Source organism: Amphibalanus amphitrite, unplaced genomic scaffold, assembly GCF_019059575.1.
Source record: "Amphibalanus amphitrite isolate SeventyFive unplaced genomic scaffold, NRLGWU_Aamphi_draft 001334F_arrow, whole genome shotgun sequence".
In the NCBI taxonomy this organism is placed as follows: domain Eukaryota; kingdom Metazoa; phylum Arthropoda; class Thecostraca; order Balanomorpha; family Balanidae; genus Amphibalanus; species Amphibalanus amphitrite.
Window position 1 is genome coordinate 55,274 of NW_024882827.1, and position 27,445 is coordinate 82,718.

Sequence of the window (27,445 nt, forward strand, 5' to 3'; positions counted from 1 at the left end):
TCTGGGCGTCGCCCATCCTATCCGAAATGGCGAACTATGCTACGAATAGAAGCCCGAATCAATCACAGAAGAGACTTAATTAATGGCCACTTACTTAATTTGCGTAAGTGGACATCCCAATAACACATCATTTAACACACCGCCTTGCAGGCCAAAATTCCAACTCCTTCATTGTTCGGCCCGAAACTTTTTGAACGCCCCTCGTAGTTACGAGCTTCAGTTTTCGGGGTCTGATGCGGTAATGACCTGGCGTTGAACCCTGGGGAATCAGGCTGCATCACCCACTCAAATCCTATGGCCTATTCTGGAGCACCGCGGCACCTTCCGAAGTCGGTGTAGGGCCTCCAGCGGCTGGTGTGGAGACGGATCGGGGTCTATTAGGGGCGGTCGCGTGGTATGCGGGACTCAGGGGCAGTTATGGACCTCTATAACCAATTGCGTTTTCGAGCCTCTTAAAATCCATTAAGGACCGGAGTCCTAGACACGTGAAACCTCATTGTCAGCTACATGCACCTACTGTGGCTAGAACCTTATTTATGTGCTTGCATATGTGCTTATTTAATATTTGCTTATCTGTTTATTTTGATTTTTTATCAACTGATAAGTGACAAAAGACTGGTAATTTGGTAGGGCTCAGCGAACATTGGTAGGGCCCAAATAAACATTGGTAAGGCTCGGGCCCTACCAGGCCTATACAAAACGACGCCCCTGACTATTGTGAAACTTGGTAGGTAGGTAGGTAGGTAGGTACCACATAACTTGAAATTACTTGACGTAATGACATGATGTGGAAAGTGAAAATGATACCTAGGTATTGATGGAAATTTATGGACTTAGGTACGCTACAAGAAGATTGAATTGGTCAACCAATTCAAATTCAATCTACTTGTGGAGTAAGTCTATAGATTTTCATCAATAGTTACCACTTACCATTGAAGTTACTTGCTATCATGTTGATTTTATACATAAGAACCTCATTCATTTTATTTGTATGACATGTTTGAATGCAATTTTCTCAATAAGTGAAGAAAAATGTTGGTAGTGCTCAACAACACATTGGTAGTGCTCAGCTGAACATTGGTAGTGCTCGGGCACTCCCAGGCCTATACAAAACGACGCCCCTGGTTTGCCCCCCCCCCCCCAACTCTGAGCTGGATCCGCCTCTGACCCAGAATGGGAGCCTCAGCCTGGTTCATTACGATTCGGAGCTACTCTCGCCGCACACCGGTGACCGTCCAACCAGAATTCTACTCCGGCAAGATACTCCGGATGATGACTGGGATTTGGGAAACTGACCCTGATTTCGTCAACGACGTCAGCGAGCAGGAACAAAGATGGACGTTGCGTAGTGAGGACGACGATAGGTAGAAACAACAGATTGACGCCCCGAGGACAGAAGCAACAGATTGCTACGTAAAGGAGAATATGCGAGACACGCAGTTAGGTTGCCTGAAAAGACGAAATGTAAAGTACTGCTGAGCGAAAAAAAAGATTGGTATCGTAAACAAAATAAACACGTGAAAACAGTCACAGGTAGGTAATCGGGTAAACCAATGTGCTCAATGTTTCATTTACCTACGCATTTGTTTTTTATGTGCTCTGACACTTCGCAGTGAAAATTCGTTAGCCCTTTCGCTTTGGCCGCCCCCCCCCCCCAGTAGTACCATTTTTACCCTGAATGAGGGGCAGGCCGGTGACTGCGGGGGTTTGCCCCCCCCCCCATTAACATGTTAGACGAGGCGCTGAAACAAGAAAGGGTGCACAACCAAAACCGCCTCGCCTCGATATTGATATGTCACGATCTTCACTTGGCCAAGCTCACTCTGAATCAGAACCTACCTGCTTTTCTAATCAAAACCAAAATATTATGTAAAGGAAAACGATTGCGTTTTGAAAATAGTTAGCAATTCAAGTAATAAAATAATCCATCTTTTTTGTTTTCGGTGTCGTAATAACATTTTTAATCGCCTACGTTTATTTAGCGACATCGTTTTAGAAAGTTTTGACGCAGTTGATTCGAAAACTGCGCAAATGTTTTTAGTGTTCGAAGATATAAGGGTAAGCGTTAGACTGCTAACGGAGTAAAAGTTTCTGGAATTTTCATTTGGAAAAATAATATTTTTATATCCTCAAAAGATTGCCTGAAAAGTTTATTTCTTTTGAGAAAAGTATAGCGTACTTAATTTATATATAAGCGCTTTCCTCTTGCATTGCATTTGCGCACGCACTCGCTACAATGCGACTGGACTGAACACGTTTGGTTATTTACAAGAGTGACGTTTGATGCGGTGTTGGGTGTGACGGGTGTGACGCTCCTGTCTTCTCTCTTCCGGCGCGAAGTATAAGGCACTTGTCCCTTTTTAATTTTGATTTGACGAGGTCGAAACGTACGCTGCTAACAATGTGGCAGGCTACAGTTGGTCGAGATGTCAAGATCCAGCAAGATACTCCGGATGATGACTGGGAAACTGACCCTGATTTCGTCAACGACGTCAGTGAGCAGGAACAAAGATGGGGAAGCAAGACAGTCGAAGGATCCGGAAGAACGGCAGGAAGTATTGAGTAAGTTATTTCCATATTTATAAAAATGTTGCGTTTATGAGAATTCACTTAATATGACAGTACGAGTTAATCTTAAAGCCAAGGGTTCATCCAAATTCCAATCCAAATTAGGGATAATCATTTCTCGGTATTCAAATTGATCTATTTAACAATAGGGGACTGGCCAGGACAGCCAACTGTGCTTTGGGTGGCTCCACCTCTTTTAGTCCATTGATAAAACATTTAGCTTGGATTTATTCAAAAGCATAGATAACATGATTCATGTTATCTATGCCAAAAGATATGGTTAAGCTAATCGTCTGGAATTTTTCTCAATTATTTTTGACTGTAGTGAGTCAGAGCTATTTGTTTTCATGTCTTACTCAATTCATTATGTCAGCTGGACAACCAATGTGCTACTGACTGAATGTAAAACAATTCAATACCTATTCAATTTGTTTTATTAGTTAAGCTGATTTTTTTTGAATAGCCACTTAAGTTTCTATTTAAATGATTTTTTTAGCGTTTTCTTTGTCAATCTTGCTTACAACATTTGCTAAGCTTACAATATTCCAATATATATGTAAAATAACATGCAATATCCTCACACAATATTCAGTTTTTACTCTGTTCACTATTGATTTTCAGTGAGGATTTTCTAGCAACAGCTGGAACACGTTAAAGACATATTATGGGATAATGTTGTGCAGCCTAACCTAACCTACCTACATAGTCCATGATCTGATGTTTCAGCATGAAAAAGCTGAGAGAAGAAACTGAAAGGGCTGATCAGGAGTTGAAGAAACAAGTTGGACCAAAAAGTTCCCATGGATATGGAGGGCAGTTTGGTGTGGAAAAAGACAGGTATGCTTACCTAAAGGTGACAGATCTCTCCCTCAGTTTCTCTAGCCTTCTCTAGGCCCTTTCCCTCCTCTGACTAATCACTCTTCTCTCCTCTCCTCTCTCCCCTCTCTCTCTTTCTCTCTCTTACTCTCTCTCTCTCTCTCTCTCTCTCTCTCTCTCTCTCTCTCTCTCTCTCTCTCTCTCTCTCTCTCTCTCTCTCTTTGTCTCTTTCTTTCTCTCTTTCTCTCTTTCTCTTTTTTCTCTCTCTCACACCCACACCCACACACACACTCCAGGGTGGTGTCACAAGTGTTAATTGAGATGTAATATCCCCATCCCTCATATTATATCAACCTTTCCTGAAGCCACTGGCATACAGTTCCTTCACCAGGCCTTGCAACAAGTTCCTAGTTCCAAACCATCTGGTCTAACTAAAAGAAACCAATTTGCTTTTGTCGTTTATGTTGATGCATGTGAGCTACTAAAGTTATCCAGGAGGATTAGGTGAATATGGTGGTGTGGCCACACATTTGCTTTTGACAGGTCGGGCAGTGGCCAATGGCCTTGATGTTTAACATGAGCTCGAAATTTGAATAATTGGTTTGGTTTGGAGGCACCTCAGAAGCCTCTTTTTCCTGTGTTATGTGGATTGTAAGCTGAGGATTCCTTTCTTTCAAGTATTTTTAATTGAATTTATTTAGAGAAACTCGAGGGGACGTGATCGCCGTTTGAGTAGCATGGATCCATATCATCATGGTCTGATGTCCATATTCTCATCCCGGTCTGCTGCTGTATCACTAGGATGGACAAGTCGGCTGTCGGCCACGATTACCTGGAGAAGGTGGACAAGCACGCCTCTCAGAAGGACTACTCTACGGGCTTCGGCGGCAAGTTCGGCGTTCAGTCAGACCGTCAGGATAAGTCGGCCGCCGGCTGGGATCACGTGGAGAAGCTGCAGAAACACGACAGTCAGAAAGGTGGGTGCTGCTCGAGAGTAGACGCACCGCCTGCCGGTGGTTGGTATTTCGGCTGTAGAGATGTATAGTTGGAAAGAGGGGCTTTATTTGATTCTTCCATTTAATTTTGTATATATTTTAATGGTAGTGTATGCATCATTTTCAGAAGTGCATGTTGTGGCTGTAGATGCGTGTTTATTCATTGTTTTTGTTCGCTGTTATATGTATTGATTATGCTACGTGCTTCGTAGTTACTTGTTTTAAATTTTCAAGGAATATGAAAGGCTCTCTGAGGGAGTTTCATGGTAGTTTCGGGAAGTTTAATGTTTTAATATCTGAATTATCATAATTGTTATTTGTGTAAATGTCTATACTTCTCATTATGTCTATACCATGTCGCTTTTGCCTGTTGAATAGGTATCTTAGTGCCATGTATTGGTACTGTATATACGAGTATGTGTCGCGATGTGTTGTTGTTGAGACTGGATGACACTCCTGACCTTCTGAGACCATCCCAGACTACAAGGCGGGCTTCGGCGGTCAGTTTGGCGTGCAGAAGGACCGACAAGACAAGTCGGCCGCCGGATGGGACCACGTCGAGAAGGTCGAAAAGCACTCGTCGCAGATCGGTAAACTCGCCCTTCCTGTCTGGCTGGTGTCGTCTCTCTAACAGCTCGTTTTACCACTGGACCGGTTGTCTTTGCTCGTCTGCAATTGTCCGTCTTTCCGCCTAACACCAGCGTCGACAGGCAGAGGATTAGATGGCTCGCGTCTTGTCCAAGTTCTTACCAGGGACCTGTCAGGGACCTGTCGGGCTGCAGGGCGGACGTCTCCGGTCTGCGTGCTATTATATACTCACCTCTACGTACCCCTGTTTGCTATTTCATCTCACCCACTGACCTAGTATAGTCTACTGATCTCTCTCATTTATTGACACTGAACTCCCGTATAATGTTTCCTCTTACGCTACCGGCGTTGTGCTACTTGGCGTTAACTGGACACCTGTTATTTACTAACGCGCAACTTGAATGATTTTCTCCTAGTGCAACACGACTCCTTCTTCGCTTTGATGGAGCTCAGACTTTACAGGTGTGTCCGTCCTCCGATTTCTGTCGTCTCTAATCACAGCTTTTTAGTTGTAGCTCCAATTACAGTGTAATGGAAACAATAACAAAAGGCGTTCTCAGCTGCATGCTACTGACAGCGATGGCCTCAGCTTTCGTTTGCTCTCGTGGAGTCCGGGAGGTGCTACTGGAAACAAAACACCGCATCTGCTTCACGTTCTCCTCATTCCTGGACTTGCTTCGGATTGAGCACTCCATATGCCGACCGCACAAACTAACGCGGGAAACTGTGGTAGATAAGACTCCGGTATGACTAATTTGTTCTGTCCCTTCTTATCAATGCATTAAATATTTGTTACTGGAAAATACTATTGTTGGATTATTGATATTGTCGACTTGAAAGTCAGTAGTGTAAGGACTAAGTGTAGGTAAGGACAGCAGAGTTGTGCTCGACTCAAAAAAAAAAAAAAAATCGCCGACTCAACTCATCATTCAACTTCAGAAAGCCCTGACTCAACTCTGACTCAAACAAGGAGCTGATTTTTTCCCTTGAGTCGACTCATGACTCAAGCGTCTGAATGAAAATATGAGTTGACTCAGACTTGACTCAATTTTTATTGAGTCAACTGATTTGACTCAAAATTGACTCAGATAAAAAAGTTGTTGAGCGGGGGGGGGGGGGTGAAAAAATCCAGCAGCAAGGCCACGGCTAAGTTGTTAAGCGGGAGGGGGGATGTTTGACTCAACGCAATGTCAACAGCTATTTTACTGACTCAACTCTGACTCAACTCAACGTCTTAATATTTTTGTCCGACTCAACTCTGACTCAACTCAACAGCCCAACATTTTATCCGACTCGACTCAAATCTGACTCATTTGAGTCAGAGTTGAGTCAAATTTCTGACACGACTCATGAGTCAAGCACAACCCTGAAGGACAGTAGTGTAAGGTCTAAGGAGAAATATAGAGTGGCTATTGGCTAATGCGTATTGCTCTCTTCGTCGCGGATTCTTTGATTTGCACTTTGGTATTTTCTTGCCTCGCTTTCGAATATGTGCTCGACTTGTAAGCAGAATGTAGCTAGTCCTTCCGATAATGTTTAAGTTTGGTTGTTTATACTTACATATAGCTAGTTGAAAAGTTTATTCGAAAGGACATCTTGGAATCGTTTCCTATATATTAGCGTCATTTTCTCTAATAACGCATTGTTATCGAGTTCCATCTCTATAGACTGTGTATTTGATAACCTGTCTTTTCAACTGACGCCTCCTAAATTTGCCTGTTCGCCAGACTATTCGAGCGGCTTTGGTGGCAAGTTTGGCGTTCAGAAGGACCGACAGGACAAGTCGGCAGCCGGCTGGGATCACCTGGAGACCGTCGACAAACATGAGAGCCAAAAAGGTACGCTCCCGAGCACTACGTGCGTGTCACCTCAATTGCGTTACTCTGTCTGAATGGCGTGTTTGTAACGTGTTCGCTGTTATTGGTAATTCAATCTGTGATTGTATGACTTCCGTGCTTTGATCTTGCTGTAAACCTTTGTGAAACCTTCAGCAGTTTTTTATTGTGTTCCTTACTTCGTTCTTTTGGCGACGAAATGCAACGCTGTTTCTTTTTATACGTATATTTTTATACTGACTTCGTCTGTTGTGTACAGACTACAAGACCGGCTTTGGCGGCAAGTTCGGCGTTCAAACGGACCGCCAGGATAAGTCTGCCGCCGGCTGGGACCACATCGAGAAAGTGGAGAAACACGAGAGCCAAAAGGATTACGCTAAGGTGAGTCACAACTCTGGCACTTTGAAACTTCTCTGAGACTAGCACGATTGAATCGTTTCTTTTCGTTGTAATAAATCTGGCATCGGTGTTTATGATATTCTATGTTTGATTTTAGAACTCGCATTGCCTTCGTCTTCATCGTTTTTCACACTTCTCGCTGTTCACAGGGCTTCGGTGGCAAGTTCGGCGTCCAGTCGGACAGACAGGACAAGTCGGCCCACGGGTTCGGTGAGGGTGGCGAGGAGCGTGTCGGCACCAACTACCAGCCCACCAAGCCGGACAAGGGTAAGCCGTCGGGTCTGTTTGGTACTGTCAGTCACTGAGACCCATTAACATCATTGTTAATTGCTGCAAATGTTATATTCAATGCAAAATAAAGATTGGCCCTCTGCTCAACTAGCTTCTAATGCTTATGCTTTTGATTGTCATATGACACTTTACCTTTATATAAAGGAAATAAGAGCTCGTTCGCGGTTCAGTTGATCTGTATAACTATCAATCGCTTACCTATCTGTCCTCACAGACGTGGGCGGTTCGGTGAAGGCCTCCAACCTGCGCTCTCGGTTCGAGAACATGGCCCGTCAGAGTGAGACCGAGGCCGCCCAGCGTGCGGAGGAGGAGCGTCAGCGCCGCCAGCAGCGCGACGCCCAGGAGAAGGAGCGCGCCGCCGAGCAGGAGCGCTCCAGGAGGGAGCAGCTGCGCCAGGAGGAGGAGCGCAAACAGGCGCTCCTCAAGGAGGGCGAGGAGCAGGCGGCGACCGCGGCGGCGCTCAGGGAAAAAGCGGAGGAAGAGAGGCGAAAGGCGGAGGCGGAGGCGGCTGCTGAGAAGGACAGACGAGAGGCGGCCGCTGCTGAAGAGAGGCAGCGGGCGGCTGCAGAGGCGGCGGAACGGCAGAAGGCGGAGACTGAGAGACAGAAGGCGGAGTCTGAGAAGGCTGCTGCGGCGGCGGCCGAGGCGGAAAGAGCGCGGAAGGCAGAGGAGGAGAGAGCACGGCGGGAGGAGGCAGAGCGGAGGGAGCGGGAGCAGCAGCGGCTGCAGGAGGAGGAGGCTGCACGCCGCGCCGCCGAGGAGCAGGCGGCCAGGAGGCAGCGCGAGGAGCAGGAGGCGGCGCGCAGGAAACAGCAGCAGGAGGAGGAGAGGATGAAGCAGGAATCGCTGGCGCAGCTGGAGGAGGCGCAGCGGAACGCCGAGGAGGAGCTGCAGAGGATGAGGGACCAGCAGGCCGCGGTAAGTCGCGACAAAGGGCGTACTAGATCCGTCAGAGTTCATTATCAGCTGACAGAGAAAGTTATGGTAGACAGAGTTCAATCACGGCAAACGAGAGATAGTTCTGGATGACATTGGTTAGTCTCATTAAGCAGGTCCTTTCCGGCCGAGTTTAGTGACGGCGGTGGAAAAGAGCACTGCTTCACCTGCACTGATCCGTGACGTAGCCTTATGCTATCGTCTTCCATCAACCTGCAGTGGTTAACAAAGATTGCATAGAAGTATATCCTGCTGTGTTACTTTCAACTGACCTGACGTCCTTTTGATCGACAGGAGGTTGGCATCCCTCAGACTGGAGTGTCGGCGCGGGCGCTGTACGACTACCAGGCCGGTAAGTTCACAGCCCGGCCGAGTCTCTATAAATTTGCACATATGTATGTAAATGTAAATGAACCTACGCAATACGCATATAGCTCATACGGTATTCATCAGGATGCATTATGCTGACAAAACATCTTGTTTTAATGTTTCGATTTTTTTAGGATCGGTAATGAATAATGATAGTCTCGGAATATGTCAAGATAGATAGTCACAGTCCGGCATTCAAGGACATGTTTACATTGTGATTTTATTTTAGAAACTCACGAAAGTAACGAATATGTCTGCGTATGATGGTGAATTGAAATTAGTTTTGAGTTTGTGGCTGACCCGAAAATGTGTGCTCCTCAGCCGATGACGACGAGCTTACCTTCGATCCGGATGAGGTCATCACCAATATCGATAAGGTACGTCTGTGCGCAGCTAACTGCGCCCTTCTAGCGAAATTTCGCTTACCTTGCTAGTTTGGAGCCGTAAGTTTGGATGTGTGGTGGTTTTATAATTGTTTTAAGCATTGACTTTTAGCACCGCTATCTCACATGTTTTTCGTTTCGTGTAGCCAATGACTGCTGTTGAAACTTGGAATACGGACGTAAGAATTCACACAAGCATGGAACACACCGTCTCCGTGGATTGCTTTGACGTCCTAAATGACGGCAATTTGTGGAGTTGCGGCAACTGACGCCCTGATCACCGAGTGTAGCTTGCGCTGGGAGGCAATCTGGACGTCCACATTTGGGGATGATGGGGAGAGGCACTCGGGGATGATGTTCATCCTGTCCAGTGTCCACCATTACTGACGATCACCGTGCCCTGTTTCAGATCGACGACGGCTGGTGGCGCGGGGAGTGCCGCGGCATGTACGGCCTCTTCCCGGCCAACTACGTCGAGCTTCTGTAGACGACGGGGCCTGTGTCCGCTCACAAAACAGCCCGCTCAGTTTATACACAGTCCTGGGTGAGCCACCGCAACGAAATACCGGCCGCCACACCGGACCGGTAGGCATTTGTTATGTATCGGTAGTGTATATTTTGTATTGTGTATGCGTGACGTATCAATGGCTTCACTGATATCGCTTTCTATGCCATAGAACAGAAGAGACTGTTCCCATAAAAGCTTCCAAGCTTGAGATGAGAGGTGTGGTAATCTTCTTGCGAGGCGGGCTTGGCCCTCAAGGTGTTGTCTAGATCTTGCCTAATTATCGTGGTTAGTGGATGAGATTTTTCGCCGCGCTCAAGTATCCAGTCTGGATAGAATGAATCATTGATGAGTGTTTGAGAGCTTTATTCCTAATTTTTCTAGTGTGAAACTATCTGTGACGATATGATCGAGGAACAACCTTAGCCGTCATATGACACGATCACAACCGAGACGAGGCGGTGAAATAGAACAACTGATTGTTATTTCTCTAAATATTCGTACAGGCATCGTGAATTCGTAATGTTTACAATCAAGCGATGGAACTGAATACGCGACGACGCACTTTTGAATGGTTGGCACAGGGTGTTACCAACAATGGGCTTTCGCGATTTTTCATGCCGAACTTCGGGTTATTTCGGGCCTCGAAACGTGCGAATTGAACCGTGTGTAACAGACGCTGTCAACACGCATTCATCTTGTCAATTGACCGGCGTTGATTACGGCTCTGAAGTGCTGTTCTGTGCTACCGCTGGCTTTGATACTCGGCGCGGCGAGTGTAATTGTGCCTGATCAGGGCCAACCGCGGAAACCCGTTCACTGTCAGAGCCAGCGAGCGGCGCCGGGGCCAGAACTTTGTCATCATCGTTTTACCACGCATCGATTATTATTTAATAATAAACAATCTGCCCCACACGGGTCAATAGAGTCGTGTTCTGTGGGGAACAGAAATGGACACAGTGGCTATTCACTGTCCGGACTAGGTTAGTGGTTTCCTTTCATTTATTCGCTCACCACATGCATTATCAAGTATACACAGCCATATAGCCACTATTTAATCGGTAGGCATATGAATGGCCGCAACACACAAATTAGCGCAAATGCTGATTATACCAGTGAATTGGCAATACCACGCAGCATCGTCATTAGACCCGATGCACCGTGACACTACGCTACACTGCAACCGCAAACACCCGCGGCATCGCGTATTGCAACTATCCGTACGGCCGTATCTGCCTCTAAAGCAGTGGTCGGCAGGTCAATCGCGGTTGCGCCCCCTTTTTAGGCGCCAGGCAGGGCCATTACCCCCACCTACCAGACCCCATTGCTGACACAACCAAGTTTACTGAAATTCCATACCTTTCTGGAACTCTTTGGGTATTTCTGCATTTCCGATGCATCAAATTTAAAACATGACACTTCCTCCACAAAGCATTTAATCCCATCCCATTGTATATCCCATTTAACCCTCGTACATATAGGGGCGGCGGGTGGTTTTTCGTTAAAAGCTCACGTAAAAGCCGTTGGATCACGACCAAATTGTACCCTCGAGCCAATCATTTTTTCTTTACCTGCCCGGGAAAACCTGAGGCCAGTTTAACCAACAGAAAAATAGCCGCCTGCCGTAGTATTTGCCTAAAAACCGCTTCGCATGACGAGTTTGCAAGTGGATAGGGCTTTACCGTTTACGCTCCGTATGTGAATTGTTCTTTAGGCGAAAAATTCCGGCAGGCGGCTATTTTTCTGTCGGTAAAAATGACCTCTGGACCCATAATGACCGTTGGCTTATGAGCTTTTTCTGGAGATCATCTTGAGCCATAAAATCTCACTTCAAGAAGTTATAGCGGGTCCCTATTTTCTCAACACTTGTCTTTGACCTCCTGAATGAGACGAAATGACCAAGGACCTTAAAAATGGGCAGCAGCGGCTTCCTATAGTCACGGGTAGTACGATCGTTTTCTATGCACAGCTCCATCTCAGAGTCCGAGAGGCCGCGGGGGTCCGATCGACTCCTCCCCCTTACGTTAGCGGCTGTGGAAACGCCAACAGACGGGCGACAGATAAAAATTGCAGCTGCTTTTGTACGACTGTACGGAGCCGCGGTGAGATGGTGAGGCGAGCGAGCAGCTACGTGAAAAATTGGTATCTAATCAATGTGTGCTGAGCCTTTGACCTGGGCTAATCTTTGAACCCTGGGATGCAACAGTCACGATGGTTGGTTCCATCAATGGAGCCAGTAGCCACTAACTCTAAAAAGATAGATTTTCTCAGAATCCCTCATTACCCCCACCGAAAGGGCTCCATTACCCCCAAAGGGGGCATGCCCCACCATTTGCCGACCCCTGCTCTAAAGGACTCCCAGGTGTCATGATTGCCATGACTAAGAATCCGTCTAGCATACAGCGCACAGGCATGTCACGGCAATGTGACAGAATAGCCGTGCATAGCTAGAATAGCCGTGAATAGCCATGGGCCTGCTGTTAGTTCAATGCCAGGAGCAAGAACCATCCTCAGATCCTGGTTGTCACATTATCGAACGCGAGAATCGGAGTCGCCCAGCTATCATTTACCATGAGTCTCTCGACTAGTGAATAAACGCGATTTCATTGACGATCCATTTCCAGATCATCCCTGACCAGCTAACGGGTCACAAGTTTCACGCGGCACACCAGCCGCAGTGCCGACCGATCACCACATTAGCAGAGTCAATACATCCCTCACACAGAGTCCTCAGTCGGGTCGGCTGTTGGCGGGCTGCTTCCTCCCGCTCACGCCGCCGAGGTATCCCCCGCAACTTCAGCGCGTCGCTTCTTCAAGACGTTCTTGATAAAGAACTCTCCCGCTTTGTAAGAGCTGCGAACCAGCGGTCCGCTCGCCACGTAAAGGAAGCCGAGTCGCTCGCCGACCTCTCGCCAGTGGTCGAAGCGCTCTGGGGTCACGTACTCGACCACCTTCAGGTGTCGCTTGGTGGGCTGCATGTACTGACCGAGCGTCACACAGTCTACGCCGGCGGCGCGCAGGTCTGCCGGGGAGACGGGGATGACGGTCAAATGGCGGGCTGTGGTGAGCAAGGACGAGGACGGTTTAGCAATGATTGATGACAGCTCATCTTACTGAAAACGATTGCTTGGGTAGGTATACCGTAAACAGCTGTCAGAGGTCGAATAGTACAGCACCTGGGGTCCACAAATTAACTTGTCAGCTGTCATTTACCCACAGATAGCTGTCACGCAAAACAATAAGTTACGTTACACACAATGCGTCATTCTTTCGTCTCGCAGCCGTACCTTCCATGGTCTGTCGGATCTCGTCGTCTGTTTCGCCGAGGCCGAGCATGATGGACGATTTGGTGACCAGCTCTGGTCGGAGCCGCTTGGCGTGTTCCAACACAGTCAGTGACTGCCTGCGAGCGCCGGACACGGTAGAATGAGAATCGGCGAGATACAACACACGAGTACGTTCTACATGCCATCGAATAGCGCAGCACCCCGGTACGCCCGAGCCGAATGAGGAGACAAGCAGCGATGGGATAAGATGGCTGTCTGGAAGACAAACAGTTCTTCACGTCCATAGTGGTGATCACTGACACTGAATGACCGGTCGAAAACCTAACATTCTGAGTAAGTACGGGGCACTGAATGAACACCTGAACTCAGTAAGTCAAGCGAGCGAGCAATAGGCTGCAGGTCCACAATTATACCTAAACGGTGGCCGTTAGCACCGCCACAAGTGACTTATGTACTCTCTTCCTGACCTGTACTTGGCCCGCCGGTCGCGGACGGCCGGTGTCAGCCGCTCCACCGTCTCTATGTTGTGTGCGAACACGTCCAGACCGCAGTGAACCACCGTGGCCACGCAGTCCAGGTCGCCCTGGAAGTCGCCGGCTAGGCACTCGACCAAGATGGCGGCATTCCTGGCGGTGGAAGGTCGAGTGATTAACACAGGCAGAGGACAGAGCGAGGACGGAAACCGGACTCTGTGGAGATGGGGTAATGGAAAAGACACAAATCGGTGATGAGTGCACATGAATAGCTGCATGACTCATGAGTGAGGTATTGGTGTAGATCGGCAGGAACGGGGCTCAGTTTTGCGTGATACGTAACAGCATATCTCAGGTGGTGGAAAGAACGATAAATGCCATACCAGACGTTTTCTATCAAGCATCTATAAGTTGCATATTGTAAATGAAAGGTGTAAAAATGTGTCAGCAATGCATTTGTACAGCTTACCTAGTAGTACAGACACTTTCAAGCCATTACTCAAATACACATCCATGAGACGCACCTGCGTTTGATTTCGGCGGCCGTTTTGGCGAAGTGGGCGGCACCGCCGTCGGGCAGGTCGTCTCGATCCACGCTGGTGAGTACCACATAGTCGAGTCCCCAGCTGGCCACCGCTGCCGCTGTGTTCTCCGGCTCCAGAGGGTCCGGAGGTGGCGGTGCACGTGACGTTTTCACAGAGCAGAAGCGACAGCCGCGAGTACAAGTGTCACCGAGCACCTGTGGTAACGGAGGTTCACCGCCGGATGGTCACTACATCGTCATGAAATCGACACTGTTCAGTTCTCACCGACATATACGAGACTGGTAAACCAGTGACACAACCAACACAGAGACACCCACACAGAGACACATTCAGAGAGGAAGCCTCAACAGTGACACACCCGCACCGACATCGAAGACGAACCAAACAGACAAGACAGCCCAATACATGACAGTAAAGTCTCGCTCTGATGACACGTGTTACTCAGCATTGGTTATTTAGGGTTTATGCCCGGGAAACGAATAATGCGTGTGTATCCGCAACAAAGGGGCCAAATAGGTCAATAAACCGTCAGGCAGTTCAAATAAAAATAGCTCCGCTGAATTACACAATCACTCTGGTACGTAAAAGGGGTTGTAATGCGAAAAAGATCAACACGCTCTGGTATGCCGACTTACCATGATGGTGGCGGTAGCGGTGGCGTCCTCACCGCCACCCCAGCACTCGCCGATATTCGGACACTTAGCCTCCTCACATACGGTGTGCAGGTTCAGGCCGCGCAGCGTATCTTTCAGCTTAGTGTAGTTCTTCCCTGTCAGAAACAAAATACATACGTTTAGGGGACATACCCACGACCTTCTTCAGTTCTTTGATTGTTTCCGGCTCCGATTCCATCACGCGATCCAAAGCTTGGGTCCAGAACGGGAAATCCAGGCAGGACAGGTCGGGACTGTATGCGGGCCAGTGCAGATGGCACTTCCGCGCGAGATCGCTGAACTTCGATCGAGGGAGGCCATGGCAGAATTAGGATCTTCAATACCTTTCCAATGGACATTTTAAACTCTTCGCACGCCTGCCGAGCATGAGCTGTGGCATTTTTCCGGAAGAAATCCTTGACCTGTTCCATTTCACCAGGGGTCATCGGCTGGCGCCCGGAGCGCACACATGGCCGTGTCGCTGCAACCATCCTAAATCCTTCCACCAAACGCTGAAAAGCATTCAGATGTGGTATTGCTGCTGGTTTTCTCGGAGAGAACTTAAGGCGGAAAGCCCGCCTAACCACGGTAAGACTTTCCAACCCGGCACACTTCTCCACAACCCAACCCGCTTGTTCATAATTGAACGGCGAGTTTGTCTTGAAGTGCCGATTTGGGCTCTTCGAAACCAGAGCCATTCACAAGCGTTTGGATGACGCCGTGATTTAAGTTAGGTATAATGTATTAAAAAATGATAAGGCCTATGCTTCATATTTACAAGGCAAAAAATGCGCGTACGTGATTTATTGTTATCACGTGACGTAGCTACTTTATTCCATTCATTAATGAACACCCGGTACATCGGGAGGTATCGCGGCATTAGCCATCGAAGCTAGCATAATATCCAATTCAAATCGATATACACAGACAGAGCACGAAGCTATAAAATTACGAAATAGGATATCGATAAGAAACAAACTATCACATACGGTTTTTACACAGTAGCTACAAATCTCACACTCAGATCAAATATTTCATCAAAACGTACAATTCACGAGTGGTGACACACTGCCGGTCAAGGTAGCGCCACCCGCTCATTCCCCGCCAGCTAAACCCTGCTCTCACCAATAGGTATCTCCGTTTTGAGCCAGGGCGGCAGCCGGAGTCTGCCCCGCTCGCCGGGCTGTCGCCGCAGCTGGCCCGAGTAGCTGCTCCACGTGCTGCCGGCGGGCACCTCCCCGGAGAGGAACTCCTCCAGGCCGGGCCCCGTGCGCGGGTCGGCAGCCGCTCGGCCGGCACTGGACCGCTCGGCGGTTCCCTCGCCATCAGATGCACTGGCTGTCTTAGTAGAGGACTGTAGGGATGACTGTGACACAAAGAGCAACAAACCCCATCACCATACAACATGTGTGAGACTTCCATAGAGTCCACAGATGAATGAGTAAAGGATTTTTTTAAGTCAGCATCAACAAATTATGTAGGTACTAGGTACACAGATGAAGACTAGCTGGAGCCTGCCAAGCCAAGACCAAGATGAGTGACAGGGAAAAGTTCAACAACCTAGGTGCAAGGTAAGTAAAGTCATCAAATATGATCACTAACTGCAGGTTGTACACTGATGAAGACATTTCTCATGCACTGCTAATGCTCAGTAGAACAGTCCATTACATTAACATGATTTTAGAAATCAATGTCAATAAATACCTAACCTACACCTATCTTAACCATTCCACTACAGTATTTATATGTATATGACAAGACTCCACATTGCCTACCTGAGCCCAGATTCTGAAGTTGTTTCTGGTACACCCTCTAAGTTGAGATTTAAAAACAATCATGATGTCACTTTATTGAAGTCACTTGTTCATTTCGCCTCTGAAAAAAGAAAGAAGAAACAATGTTGACAATTTTGATCATCTACCAACATCAATTTTTATTAATTTCTGCAGCATTTATAGTGTTGGACTTGGCTGAACCAGCACAAACATTGTCAGAGATCTAGCCCTAGGACCTAGGTATATATAACCTTGCTCTAGTTTGCCTTACTTAGCACTGCCTAACCTAACTGAACACTTCCTGGCCTTAATCAGGCAAACCAAAAATGCTTTTTGAAATGTGGAAGAGTCCAGCTCATGCTTCAATCTTTATTGCTGAGACTTGCATTACAGCTGAACACAAAACTGGTCTTACTTCACTGCTGATCCAAATGACACTCATATTACTTATTAGAGAAAGACAAGCTTGATATCCAACTCCAGTCTCCAGCATTGCAGGCCCGGAGTCAGTCGAAAAAGGTGGAAGCATGGTGCCTGCTTAACTTGAACTACCTTTAAGTACTAGTGTTGATGCCTGCACATGTACGGCAGCCACCGAACCCCATTCCAAGATTAAGTATTTCATCCTAAAGCTGATCAGCAGCTGGGGGACATGCTTGGGAGATCCTAGCCAAGGCTATATATTTTAGCCCAAAATCAAATGAGCCAGTTGCTCAAATCAAAATGAATTACATACTTATACTTATACTTATAAAATGCGGAATTTAGGAAGGCCTTTTGGCCTCTTGGATCCGCACGTGACGAGCTTTGTGTCAGTGTGTCACTGCATCAGTCGTTGGAATGTATGGTGTACTTGGCGTGAGCCCAGTGTTCGTCAAGCCTGGCCTTGAAGCTATTGACTGAGGGCGCATCGACGACAGCGGATGGCAGAGAGTTCCAGTCGTTCAGGACTCGTATGCTGAAGGCGTTCCGCCGCACTCTGGAGACAGCTCTTGGCTTGGACAGCTTCCACTCATGCCCTCGAGTTCTGGTCGTCGTCGCCGCAGTGAAGAACTGAGATGGGTCAACATCCACTCCCCGTCGAAGCACCTGGTAAACCGAGATCATGTCGCCTCGTCGGCGCCGATAGTAGAGCGATGGCAAATTCAGGCTCCGGAGTCTCTCCTCGTATGGCAGGTGGCGGATGCTGGCAACCAGTCTCGTGGCCCGTCGCTGTACCCGTTCAATGCGCTTCTGGTCTTCTCGGTTGAAGGGTCCCCAGACCGCGTTGGCGTATTCGAGATGGGGGCGAACCATGGTCCGGAAGAGTGTTGGAAGCGTAGTCTCATCAATTACTCCGAAGGATCGACGAATGACTGTCAGAATGTGTGACGCTTTGGCCACGACTGCGGCAGCCTGTTCCCGGAACTTGAGCTGGTTGTCTATCTTGACCCCCAGGTCCTTTTCCACCAACGTCTGATCTAACAGAGTGTCTCCCATACGGTACAGGTGATTGACGTTTCGAGGACCTAGGTGAAGAGACTTGCACTTCGACTGATTAAAAGGAAGTTGCCATTTCTCAGACCATCCGAGCAGGGCATCGAGGTCTCGTTGCAAAGCCTCCGACTCTGAAGCCTGGCCGACACTTCTGTACAGCTTCGTGTCGTCTGCGAATAACTTTAGCCCTGACGAGACACAAGCGGGCAGGTCATTGACAAAGACCAGGAACAGCAACGGGCCCAGGACCGTTCCCTGTGGTACGCCACTGGTGACAGGAACCCAGTCTTACTTTGCCCCATTTATCGACACACGCTGCTGTCGGTCAGTCAAGAAGGCCCTTATCCATTCGAGCAGCCGACCCCTAATGCCGCAGGATTGGAGCTTCAATAACAGGCGCTGGTGAGGCACAGAATTAAACGCCTTACTAAAGTCCAGGTACAGGGCATCCACAGGGTCACCTTCCTCCAGTGCACGGGTCCAGTCTTCGACAGTTTCGAGAAGCTGAGTGGAGCACGACCTCTTCTGTCTGAAGCCATGTTGCAGGTTGCTCAGCTGTTCCGTCTCGATCAAGTAGGACATCATCTGGTCACGGACCAATGACTCGAGGACCTTGCATGGGACGGCTGTCAACGTCACTGGTCGGTAGTTTGCAGGACTGTCCTTCACTCCCTTCTTGAAGATAGGGATGATCTCATCGTTGCGCCAGTCACTTGGTAAGGAGGAGTTGTCCAGAGAAGAACGAAAGAGACGCGCCCATGGCTCTGCCATAACCAAGGCCGTTTCCCGAAGGATGCGCGGGTGGAGTCCGTCTGGTCCCGGTGAGCTGTCTATCTTGAGTTTCAGCAACTTCTCCCTGACCGCGCCAGTGCTGATGTCAATGTTGTCCAGCAGGGGGCCAGGGTAAACAGGTGGTGGTGCTGGCAGGACGGGGTCCTCGACCGTAAATACACTCTGGAAGAAGTGATTGAGCAAGTTGGCTTTGTCGCGGTCCTCCCGAACCATCGTCCCGTCTTCAGCCTTCAAGTCCTCCACTCTTGTCTTGGTCCGCAGTCGAGTGCCTGCATAACGCCAGAAACCTTTGGCGTTCGTACGCAGATTCCTCACCAGATGTCTCTCGAAGTTCGCCCGAAGACTCCGAGTGAGTGACCGAAGCTTGTTGCGTGCACGGCAGAAGCGGGCATAATCAAGCATATCTCTGGTTCGCATGTACTGTAACCACAGTGACCGTTTTTGCTTCTTTAGCCGAATGGCTTCGTGGTTGATGTAGATATTCTTATTATTTTGTTTGGACTTGGCAAGGGGTATACAAGTGGTCAAGTGCTCGGACAGTTTGGCCTTGATAAAAAGGTACATAGCATGTGTGTCCTGTGAAGTACTTGTTGGCCACTCTACATCAGACATGAGTTGGTTTAAGAGTGTGTAGTTGCCCTTGCTGAGATTGAGGTGTGGCTCCAATGGCTCAGTGGGAGGACAGTAGCATTCCACTTGGAACTGAAGCATGATATGGTCACTTGTGCCCAGGCCAGGCAAGTATTCCAGGTTCTTAACCATCGCCTCTTCAGAAGACAATATTAGATCAAGGGTATGAGGTGTTTCGCCAAGTCTGAATCTGGTAGGTCTGTCAACATGCTGGTACAGAAATGAGTCGTTCAACAGGTCAACAAACCCATGTGAACAGTGTGAGGGAGGTGCTGAAGAAAGATCCACTTGCCAGTTGATTTGCGGCAGATTGAAATCACCTCCAATAACCACATGTGTGTATCTAGAGTTGGTAGCCTGCTTGAATAAAGATCCAATCTTGTTTAGATCTTCTTCGGCAGAACCAGAGGGGCTTCGATAAATACAGCCAAGTAGAAGGACATCAGAGCTAGCCAGCGGCATTTCTATCCAAAGCTGCTCTCTGAATGTTGAATCCTTAAAAACAACTTCAGATACCCGGAGTGATGATTTGGCATAAATGCAGACCCCTCTAATACCACTTGAGCCCAGCTTGGTTTCCGAGGGGTCGAAGTTCAGATACATGACGTAGCCAGGTACAGACAAAAGGGCTGGGGATATTGGGTGAAGTTGGGCTTTAGGTATGACTTCATTAAGTAAGATGAAGTCTGGTTCGTTTCCCGAAATGAACATGCAAAGGTCATCACGTTTCTTCACAAACTGGTCTGCATTTGCATACAGTACCTTGAGACCTTCTTCATATCTCGGTCCTGCCGGCCTGGATTGTCAGCACCTTTCCTGATCCGGGGTCTGACCCGTCTGGGCCGTCCCTGGGGTTGTCAAGGTCTGCCTCTGAGATGTAGCATGTTGCTGGGGTGCTACAGCACCTTGTGGCCTACCCCGAACAAGTTCAGCTTCCACTGTCCGAGTCAGGTCCAGTTTTCTTGTCACAAGCCGACCCTTCCTGATGGTGAGGTTCACTTCACCTGCATCTGTCCTCCTTCGTAGCTCCTCTCGGAGGCGTCTACCCTCTTCCCTCTCTTTCCAGGTAAGGTCAGGTGAAAGGTATACATTTTTCCAGAGATCTGTCGACCGTAGTTGAGGTGCCAGTTTTAGCACATCACTTTTAACCTCAGTGTTTTCAAGTCCCACTATCAACAGTCGTGGCTTCTCCTGACCCGGCTTGCCGACCCTGTATGCCTTTGTTACTCTCACATTGAGATGCATAGCATCGCGGATTACCTCCTTAAACTTTTCTTTGTCTGCTTCCACTCGTTCAGCATACAACTCACTTGTTGGCTCCGGGAGGTTATGCACTACCACATTCAGCTTGCGCTTCTCTTTTTCTAAGAAGTCATCAAAGACACCTGCTATTGCCTTCTCAGTGCAGAGGCTGGTATTCTCCTTCCCTTGGGATGGAATCGCTTCAAACTTTTTGGCTGCTTTTTGCATCACCTCAGCGCTGCCCTTGACAGCCTCTGCGTAGGACGCCCTATCATCCTGGATTTTCTTGAAGGAGTGCTGTAACAGTGTCTCCTGATCCCCGATGAGTTTGGCATGAGCACGCATGACCTTCTCCACCTTTTCCATTCGTTCATTTACATGATCTTTCAGCTGTTTGACACCACTCTGTGTCTCACAGTGCTCGTTGTGACTGTTGGCATCAATCTTTGCAAATGCTGTTTGCATGAAATCAATCAATGCATCAAGCTTTGACTCCAGCTTAGAAAGCCTGTTGTCCTCGTCACTCTTCCCCTTAGTTTTGAGGGCTTGTTTACAGGCAGAACAATGCCAAGATCAAGATAACACCTTGTGCTTCACAAGGGCATTGTAGCACTGCTTTGAAATGCCTTGACACTTAGAATGGAACCAGCGATCACACGTGCAGCACTGTACACCCATTTCCCCATCCTTCACATCAGTGTCACAGATTGGGTTGCTCGGACCACCCTTGCACGAGTTTCTGTCAAAGTTTGGTACATCCGGATCAGGGCTCGTGTTTGAAGACCTTGTGCCCCACAGTTTATAGGCGTCACTACTGAGCCTCCTAATTTTGGGAGCCTCATCCTCTGTGGAATCTGTTGCAAGTGAGCTCAGTTGGGGGGCTCGTGCGACAGCACCAGCCACTTCTTTTATTTTATCTGTCTGGTTTTCCTTGGAGCCTAGCTCAAATATTCCACACGGTTCAGAAATAGCACAGTTCCCTGCCTTACCTCCTTCAGCTCCTTCGGCAACAAAATCATTCACCTCGTTGCCGCCTCCACATTCGCCGCCGCCGGCCTCCACATTTGCATCCGACGGCGTCGATGGCGTCGCTGTAGATCCATTTGCGATCGTCGAATTGAGTGCATTTTCAGTTGCGGTCCGCTGTGGTTTCGACATTGGAGGTGACCTCTGGACTGGCATCTTCGCTCATGAAGATACGCCGAGACAGTTGAAATTGTGTCGTGGGTACCTAACTAATGTGTGCACTGATTGGGTCCTGTGAGAGTGAGAGCTCGATTTGACACGTCCGATCTCCGTGAAAGCGCGAGCCGAAGTCCTAAGACAAACATCTGATAACTCATGTCCAAATTAAAATGCATTACATAAGACAAGCATTTGCAAATCCACTACCTAGGTATGTACTGGGAACTATTTCAATTTACGCATAGGTACCTTGACCTAGTCAGTAAGAAACATAGGTACATTCGCATAGAGACTGATGCTATCCTTTTCCACATCATTTCAATTTTTAAACTACAGGTACAAATGATTTTGCACCTGTAGTACAAAAAATAAAAGCAAATGAAAGTTGTATCTGCCTACCAAGTGTTGAATTGTTTGTATATGTGTTGCACATACGAAGGGGCCTTGATACGAAGCAACACAGGATAAGACCCTACAAGAATTCTATTCAAAAGCATGCGATCAGCATACGCAGACAATGTTTCCATCAACCAATGCTCTGAGCAGTCAAATTTTTACCAATTTGCCTAGCAATTTGCTGCTATTGTTCATAATCATGACTCGTAGAACAAAGGGCTGATGCTTTCATAATGTCTTTAATGCGTTGTTTGTGTCGCTTTTCAATTGCTCTTCTTCATTTATGTAAAGAAATCTTTCATATTTATTCAAAAATTATTATGTTGTAATTTTAAGAAAACGCACCAAAAACATAAATGTTTTTACATGATATTTTGATGAGCAGATCTGTCAGATTCCAAAGATCTCTGCAAATGCGAGGATACGTTGTTTCATTTTGATGATCATAGAGCAAGGCTAAATTGATGTAACTGTGGATATTTGCAACAGTTGGTGCAAAATATTTTTAACGTTTTAATTCTGAAAATCATTAGTCTCATATCCTTCCTTCACTAAATAAAAGAAGGCGACCATCTAACTCTACGACTCTACAAGACTAAAAGATGATTAAAAGTAGCAGGTCTATTTAGTGCGCACTTAAAAATTTGATTTTTATTTGCTTACGAATTTCGTCAAAGAGTGAGTTTCGCAAATGAATATAATTTAAGATATACTTGTAAGTGAGAAAAGAAGAATACTTTTTTGTAAGTAGCCATATAAATTGGTATCACACTAACCACCACTTCTCGTCCTTTTTCCGGTCGTCGCGAAACGTGTCGGACGTCGTTCCCCATTCCGCCGTAAAATGTCTTCGTAAGTGGTGTAGATACTTATATCTGCCTGTGAATTGTTCTATTTCAGCTAGTAACAATGCTAATATGTACAATGTCAACACATGCTGGCTACCTTTTTTGCCAAACGTCAAGACTTTATTTCAGTTTGCTTTAACATGGAGCAGTAATGGTTTCTTTTGTAGGTGTGATGAGGTGTTAATGCTATGAAATGTAATATTGACTTTATGTTCATTCCAGGAAAGTATCAAGAGACACTCTGTATGAGTGTGTGAATGCTGTGCTGTCGTCAGCACAGGAGAAGAAGAGGAAGTTCCGTGAGACGGTGGAACTCCAGATTGGCCTGAAGAACTATGACCCCCAGAAGGACAAGCGTTTCTCAGGAACTGTCAAGTATGTCTGCCCAAACAAGTTTGGCCAGTGGCCACTTGTTCTGGGAAGTCCTTCGGGGCGGGCCCTCACCCAGGGCCTTAATAATTTTGGGCAGATCTCGCCACCTTAGGGTGATGAGCATCAAACCATGTTGTATGACACAGGTATTCAGCTTTGTCTTGTGCATGTTGTGTCACAATCATGTTTCTTTTCTAGTCCCACCAGCTGTTAAGTTTTTGGTGTGCTTTGTGTTCCATAACAATGGATAAACTTGATTAACCCTAGCCCATGTAGGGGGGGGGGGTTGGTGCAACCCCCCCTGAGGTTTTTCGGAAATAGTGCAAAAACGGCGGCGCGCAGCGCCGCCAAATTTTGGGTACCTTATGGGGCAAACCTTGCGCATCTTTTGATAAAAAATTTGACCGGGTCATGTCAGGTCACGGAGTTATGACGTCACAAAGGGAACAGCCTCCGGCCAGATTTTCACAAACTGAGTGCCAACGCCCGAGGTTTCCTGCCGGTGGTACGGAGATTGGTTGATGGATCGTGATGAAACTTCCCATGCATGTTGGGGCAAGTATTGGCTATCATATGGTATAAGAAACTGGACCGGGTCAGGTCAGGTCACGGAGCTATGGCGTCACAAGAAGAACAGCGTCCGGTACTATTTTTGAAAAGCGCCCGAACCACTATTTTGCTAATTCTTGTCACCTCAATGGGAATATGCAGCAATATTAGCTTCTATAGGGAGCAAATGGACCTCCCAAATCCAAAAATACAATCAGATTTCAAAAATTTAAATTTTGATTATTTGAATTTCTGCCGCCGACTGTGACCTTGCCGACTTCCGGCGCTCCCAACGCGCCATTTTTAGAGCTAGGGAAACAAAATGCATACCAAACGATAGAGAATTGATCAAGGAACTCGATAGTGAAGGTTTCAAGTCGATATCTCCCACCGTTTTGCCGCAATCGCCGCCGAAAGTGGAAAAAGTCTATTTTTCCGAAAATTTGACCTTTGACCGGTCAAAAGTAGGTCAAATGTTGACCTACTTTTGACCGGTCAAAGGTCAAATTTTCGGAAAAATAGACTTTTTTTCAACTTTCGGCGGCGATTGCGGCAAAACGGTGGAAGATATCGACTTGAAACCTTCACTATCGTGTTCCTTGATCAATTCTCTATCGTTTGGTATGTATTTCGTTTCCCTAGCTCTAAAAATGGCGCGTTGGGAGCGCCGGAAGTCGGCAAGGTCACAGTCGGCGGCAGAAATTCGAAAAATCAAAATTTAAATTTTTGAAATCTGATTGTATTTTTGGATTTGGGAGGTCCATTTGCTCCCTATAGAAGCTAATATTGCTGCATATTCCCATTGAGGTGACAAGAATTAGCAAAATAGTGGTTCGGGCGCTTTTCAAAAATAGTACCGGACGCTGTTCCTCTTGTGACGTCATAGCTCCGTGACCTGACCTGACCCGGTCAAGTTTCTTATACCATATGATAGCCAATACTTGCCCCAACATGCATGGGAAGTTTCATCACGATCCATCAACCGATCTCCGTACCACCGGCAGGAAACCTCGGGCGTTGGCACTCAGTTTGTGAAAATCCGGCCGGAGGCTGTTCCCTTTGTGACGTCATAACTCCGTGACCTGACATGACCCGGTCAAATTTTTTTATCAAAAGATGCGCAAGGTTTGCCCCATAAGGTACCCAAAATTTGGCGGCGCTGCGCGCCGCCGTTTTTGCACTACATCCGAAAAACCTCAGGGGGGTTGCACCAACCCCCCCCCCTACATGGGCGAGGGTTAATAAGGAATATGTAGGACTTTCATTTTTTTAAAGAACAGTAGCTTAGGTTACAGTTTTGAAACAGTCTGCTTCAGAAATAGCTTTCTGGTGTCTGCACATTTGGCTATTTTGTCACATTTTATGATTATTTTCAGCTGGTCCTGATAAGGTAGAAGAAACTGAGATATTAAGTTTTTTTGATGAATGTTTTATTTTTTTTTGTCATTCACATGCCCAAATTTTGCATGTCCCACAATATAATAATTGATGGCATAAGGTTTAAATACCTGCTAGCTGCTGTAATTGATTAATAGGTCATTACGGGCCCTAGTGCTCATGAACTAAAGCTTTTCTCAAAATCCTAACAGGTCAATGAAAACTTGCCTAGTAGTGGCTCCTCACCAGAGCTCATGTGGGAAAGTTTGTGATCCTAAAGAGTACACAAGTAGTCCATCTATTTGCTGTGTTGTGTGCTTTACTCAGAAGGTGATACTTATCCATCAGCAGCAGTATTCCTGTTAAAGACTCCTCACGGTTTTGCATTATGCAGTCTTTTTACTGCGCTATGTGGGAAACAACTTGACCTATGTAGACCGCTTGGATCCTGTGCTGGATTTGGAGTCTGCCAGACTGCTGACGCGTATTTTGTTTTTGCAACCAGAGAGGTGCTACCTTGAGAATGCTTGACTGAAAAATTGATTGCACCTCATTGACTACCAGCTGGCTTCATGGCTCAGTGGTTAGTGTGTTGATTGTCTCGTAATCCATAGGTTGCTGGATCGCGACCGATCAACTATAGCGTTTCTGGCCTGGATGCGTTCCTTTGTACCATTTGGCTAGCCGCTAACTTTCGGGAAAGCTATAAAACATTCATGAGTGCTACACTAGGTCGGTCAGGTTTGGGTAGGTTGGAAAGAAGCAAATCTGGGTAGCGCCCCCCCCCCCCCCTTGGCTGCTAAAACGCAATACCCCTGCCGGACGGCAACAGTTCCACGCAACGTCACGAACTTTCTTCGTCGTACGGGCCCAAAATGCCGTTCGATGTCGCACGAACGGCGAAGATTCTACAGAACATCACGTGGAATCTGCACTTTGGATGACTCCGAATCTGACAAATTTTGAACAGGAGATGATCACATAGTAATAACATAGCATGCATTCATTCAGAACAGCTTATATTGCGTGTAGCTCGTGTTTAGCTTGTAGTGTTGCGACCGATCTCCGCTGCAATGGGGTGTTGCTTTTGTTGCACAGGCTGCGCAACATGCCGCGCCCGTCGATGAAGGTGTGCATCCTGGGAGACCAGCTGCACTGTGACGAGGCTCAGGCCAACAACCTGCCTTTCATGGATGTTGAGGCTCTGAAGAAGCTCAACAAGAACAAGAAGCTGGTCAAGAAACTAGGTATGTAGCTCAAATAACTATTTTTGAAAAGCTGCATAGTTATTAAATGCATCTCTACAAAGAATGTGAAAGATGTATGATGAAAATTAATTGACGGTCGTTCCCCACAGCCAAGAAGTACGATGCCTTCCTGGCTTCGGAGTCGATCATCAAGCAGATTCCGCGTATCCTGGGCCCGGGTCTGAACAAGGCCGGCAAGTTCCCCGGCCTGTTGACCCACCAGGACAGCATGACCGGCAAGGTCGACGAGATCAAGAGCACCATCAAGTTCCAGATGAAGAAGGTATGTCCCCGCTGGCTGTGCCTCGTCGGATAGGGTGGGGCGGGGCGACTCCAGTTTATTTTTGCTATAAGTGGCCGGTTGAGAAAAGATATCGGCTTAGCGTAACGGTTTCGACGGAACTTAACTGTAAAACACTTATTAGATCATTCTTAGTAAAGAACGAGGTGTACCCATAACTGCTGCAGCATCGTTGCTGGAAATGAGTACGCCATTACAGAAGCTAATGACGCTGATGTTCGCTCCTTTCAGGTGCTGTGCCTGTCGGTCGTGCTGGGCCACGTGGAGATGACCCCCGACGAGCTGGTGATCAACACCCACATGGCCATCAACTTCCTCGTCTCGCTGCTCAAGAAGCACTGGCAGAACGTGCGCTCGCTGCACGTCAAGTCCACCATGGGACCGCCCCAGCGGCTGTACTAAGCGTGTCTGAGCGGCAATACAAGGTCCGGCGACGTAACACGGTGTGTCAATGAGGATGGGAGGGCGGGCCAACGATGCAATGGGATTTGGAAGTTCGAGTCGTAACCATAACAGTTTATCGATTCTTCCCATGCCTCGTCCATAGGCGTAATGTTAAAATTATGCCGTTTGGGGGGGGGGGGGGCAAATGCCCATTTTTGCCCCCCCCCC

General features: G+C 47.5%; 3 protein-coding genes across 7 annotated transcripts; 2 read left to right on the forward strand and 1 right to left on the reverse strand.

The window, feature by feature from the left end:
* The first annotated feature begins 2,265 nt into the window (after window positions 1-2,265).
* LOC122372239 (src substrate cortactin-like) lies at window positions 2,266-10,608 on the forward strand. Of its 2 annotated transcripts, XM_043349174.1 has the most exons (11): window positions 2,266-2,562; window positions 3,295-3,405; window positions 4,186-4,361; window positions 4,859-4,969; window positions 6,695-6,805; window positions 7,062-7,183; window positions 7,351-7,468; window positions 7,707-8,410; window positions 8,723-8,780; window positions 9,119-9,174; window positions 9,590-10,608. In XM_043349174.1, the coding sequence occupies exons 1-11, from the start codon at window positions 2,402-2,404 to the stop codon at window positions 9,665-9,667; spliced, it is 1,806 nt and encodes a 601-aa protein (XP_043205109.1). In that variant the 5' UTR covers window positions 2,266-2,401; the 3' UTR covers window positions 9,668-10,608. The 2 variants fall into 2 exon arrangements, with proteins under 2 accessions (XP_043205109.1, XP_043205110.1); XM_043349175.1 differs by lacking the exon at window positions 4,859-4,969 and having other exon boundaries at window positions 2,268-2,562.
* A 1,220-nt stretch (window positions 10,609-11,828) lies between these two features.
* Window positions 11,829-22,255, reverse strand: LOC122372240 (lipoyl synthase, mitochondrial-like). Of its 3 annotated transcripts, none has more exons than XM_043349177.1 (8): window positions 16,866-16,985; window positions 16,419-16,518; window positions 15,769-16,009; window positions 14,626-14,759; window positions 13,970-14,184; window positions 13,440-13,598; window positions 12,973-13,088; window positions 11,829-12,707 (listed from the first exon to the last, which is right to left on the reverse strand). In XM_043349177.1, exons 2-8 carry the CDS (start codon window positions 16,479-16,481, stop codon window positions 12,454-12,456), a joined length of 1,182 nt encoding a protein of 393 aa, XP_043205112.1. In that variant the 5' UTR covers window positions 16,482-16,518; window positions 16,866-16,985; the 3' UTR covers window positions 11,829-12,453. The 3 variants fall into 3 exon arrangements, with proteins under 3 accessions (XP_043205112.1, XP_043205113.1, XP_043205111.1); XM_043349178.1 differs by lacking the exon at window positions 16,866-16,985 and adding an exon at window positions 16,786-16,808; XM_043349176.1 differs by lacking the exon at window positions 16,866-16,985 and adding an exon at window positions 22,143-22,255 and having other exon boundaries at window positions 11,830-12,707.
* A 630-nt stretch (window positions 22,256-22,885) lies between these two features.
* LOC122372245 (60S ribosomal protein L10a-like) lies at window positions 22,886-27,272 on the forward strand. 2 transcript variants are annotated; one of them, XM_043349192.1, is made up of 5 exons: window positions 22,886-22,991; window positions 23,210-23,505; window positions 26,384-26,532; window positions 26,643-26,815; window positions 27,065-27,272. In XM_043349192.1, exons 3-5 carry the CDS (start codon window positions 26,394-26,396, stop codon window positions 27,233-27,235), a joined length of 483 nt encoding a protein of 160 aa, XP_043205127.1. In that variant the 5' UTR covers window positions 22,886-22,991; window positions 23,210-23,505; window positions 26,384-26,393; the 3' UTR covers window positions 27,236-27,272. The 2 variants fall into 2 exon arrangements, with proteins under 2 accessions (XP_043205127.1, XP_043205126.1); XM_043349191.1 differs by having other exon boundaries at window positions 22,903-22,991; window positions 23,210-23,362.
* Window positions 27,273-27,445: the final 173 nt, after the last annotated feature.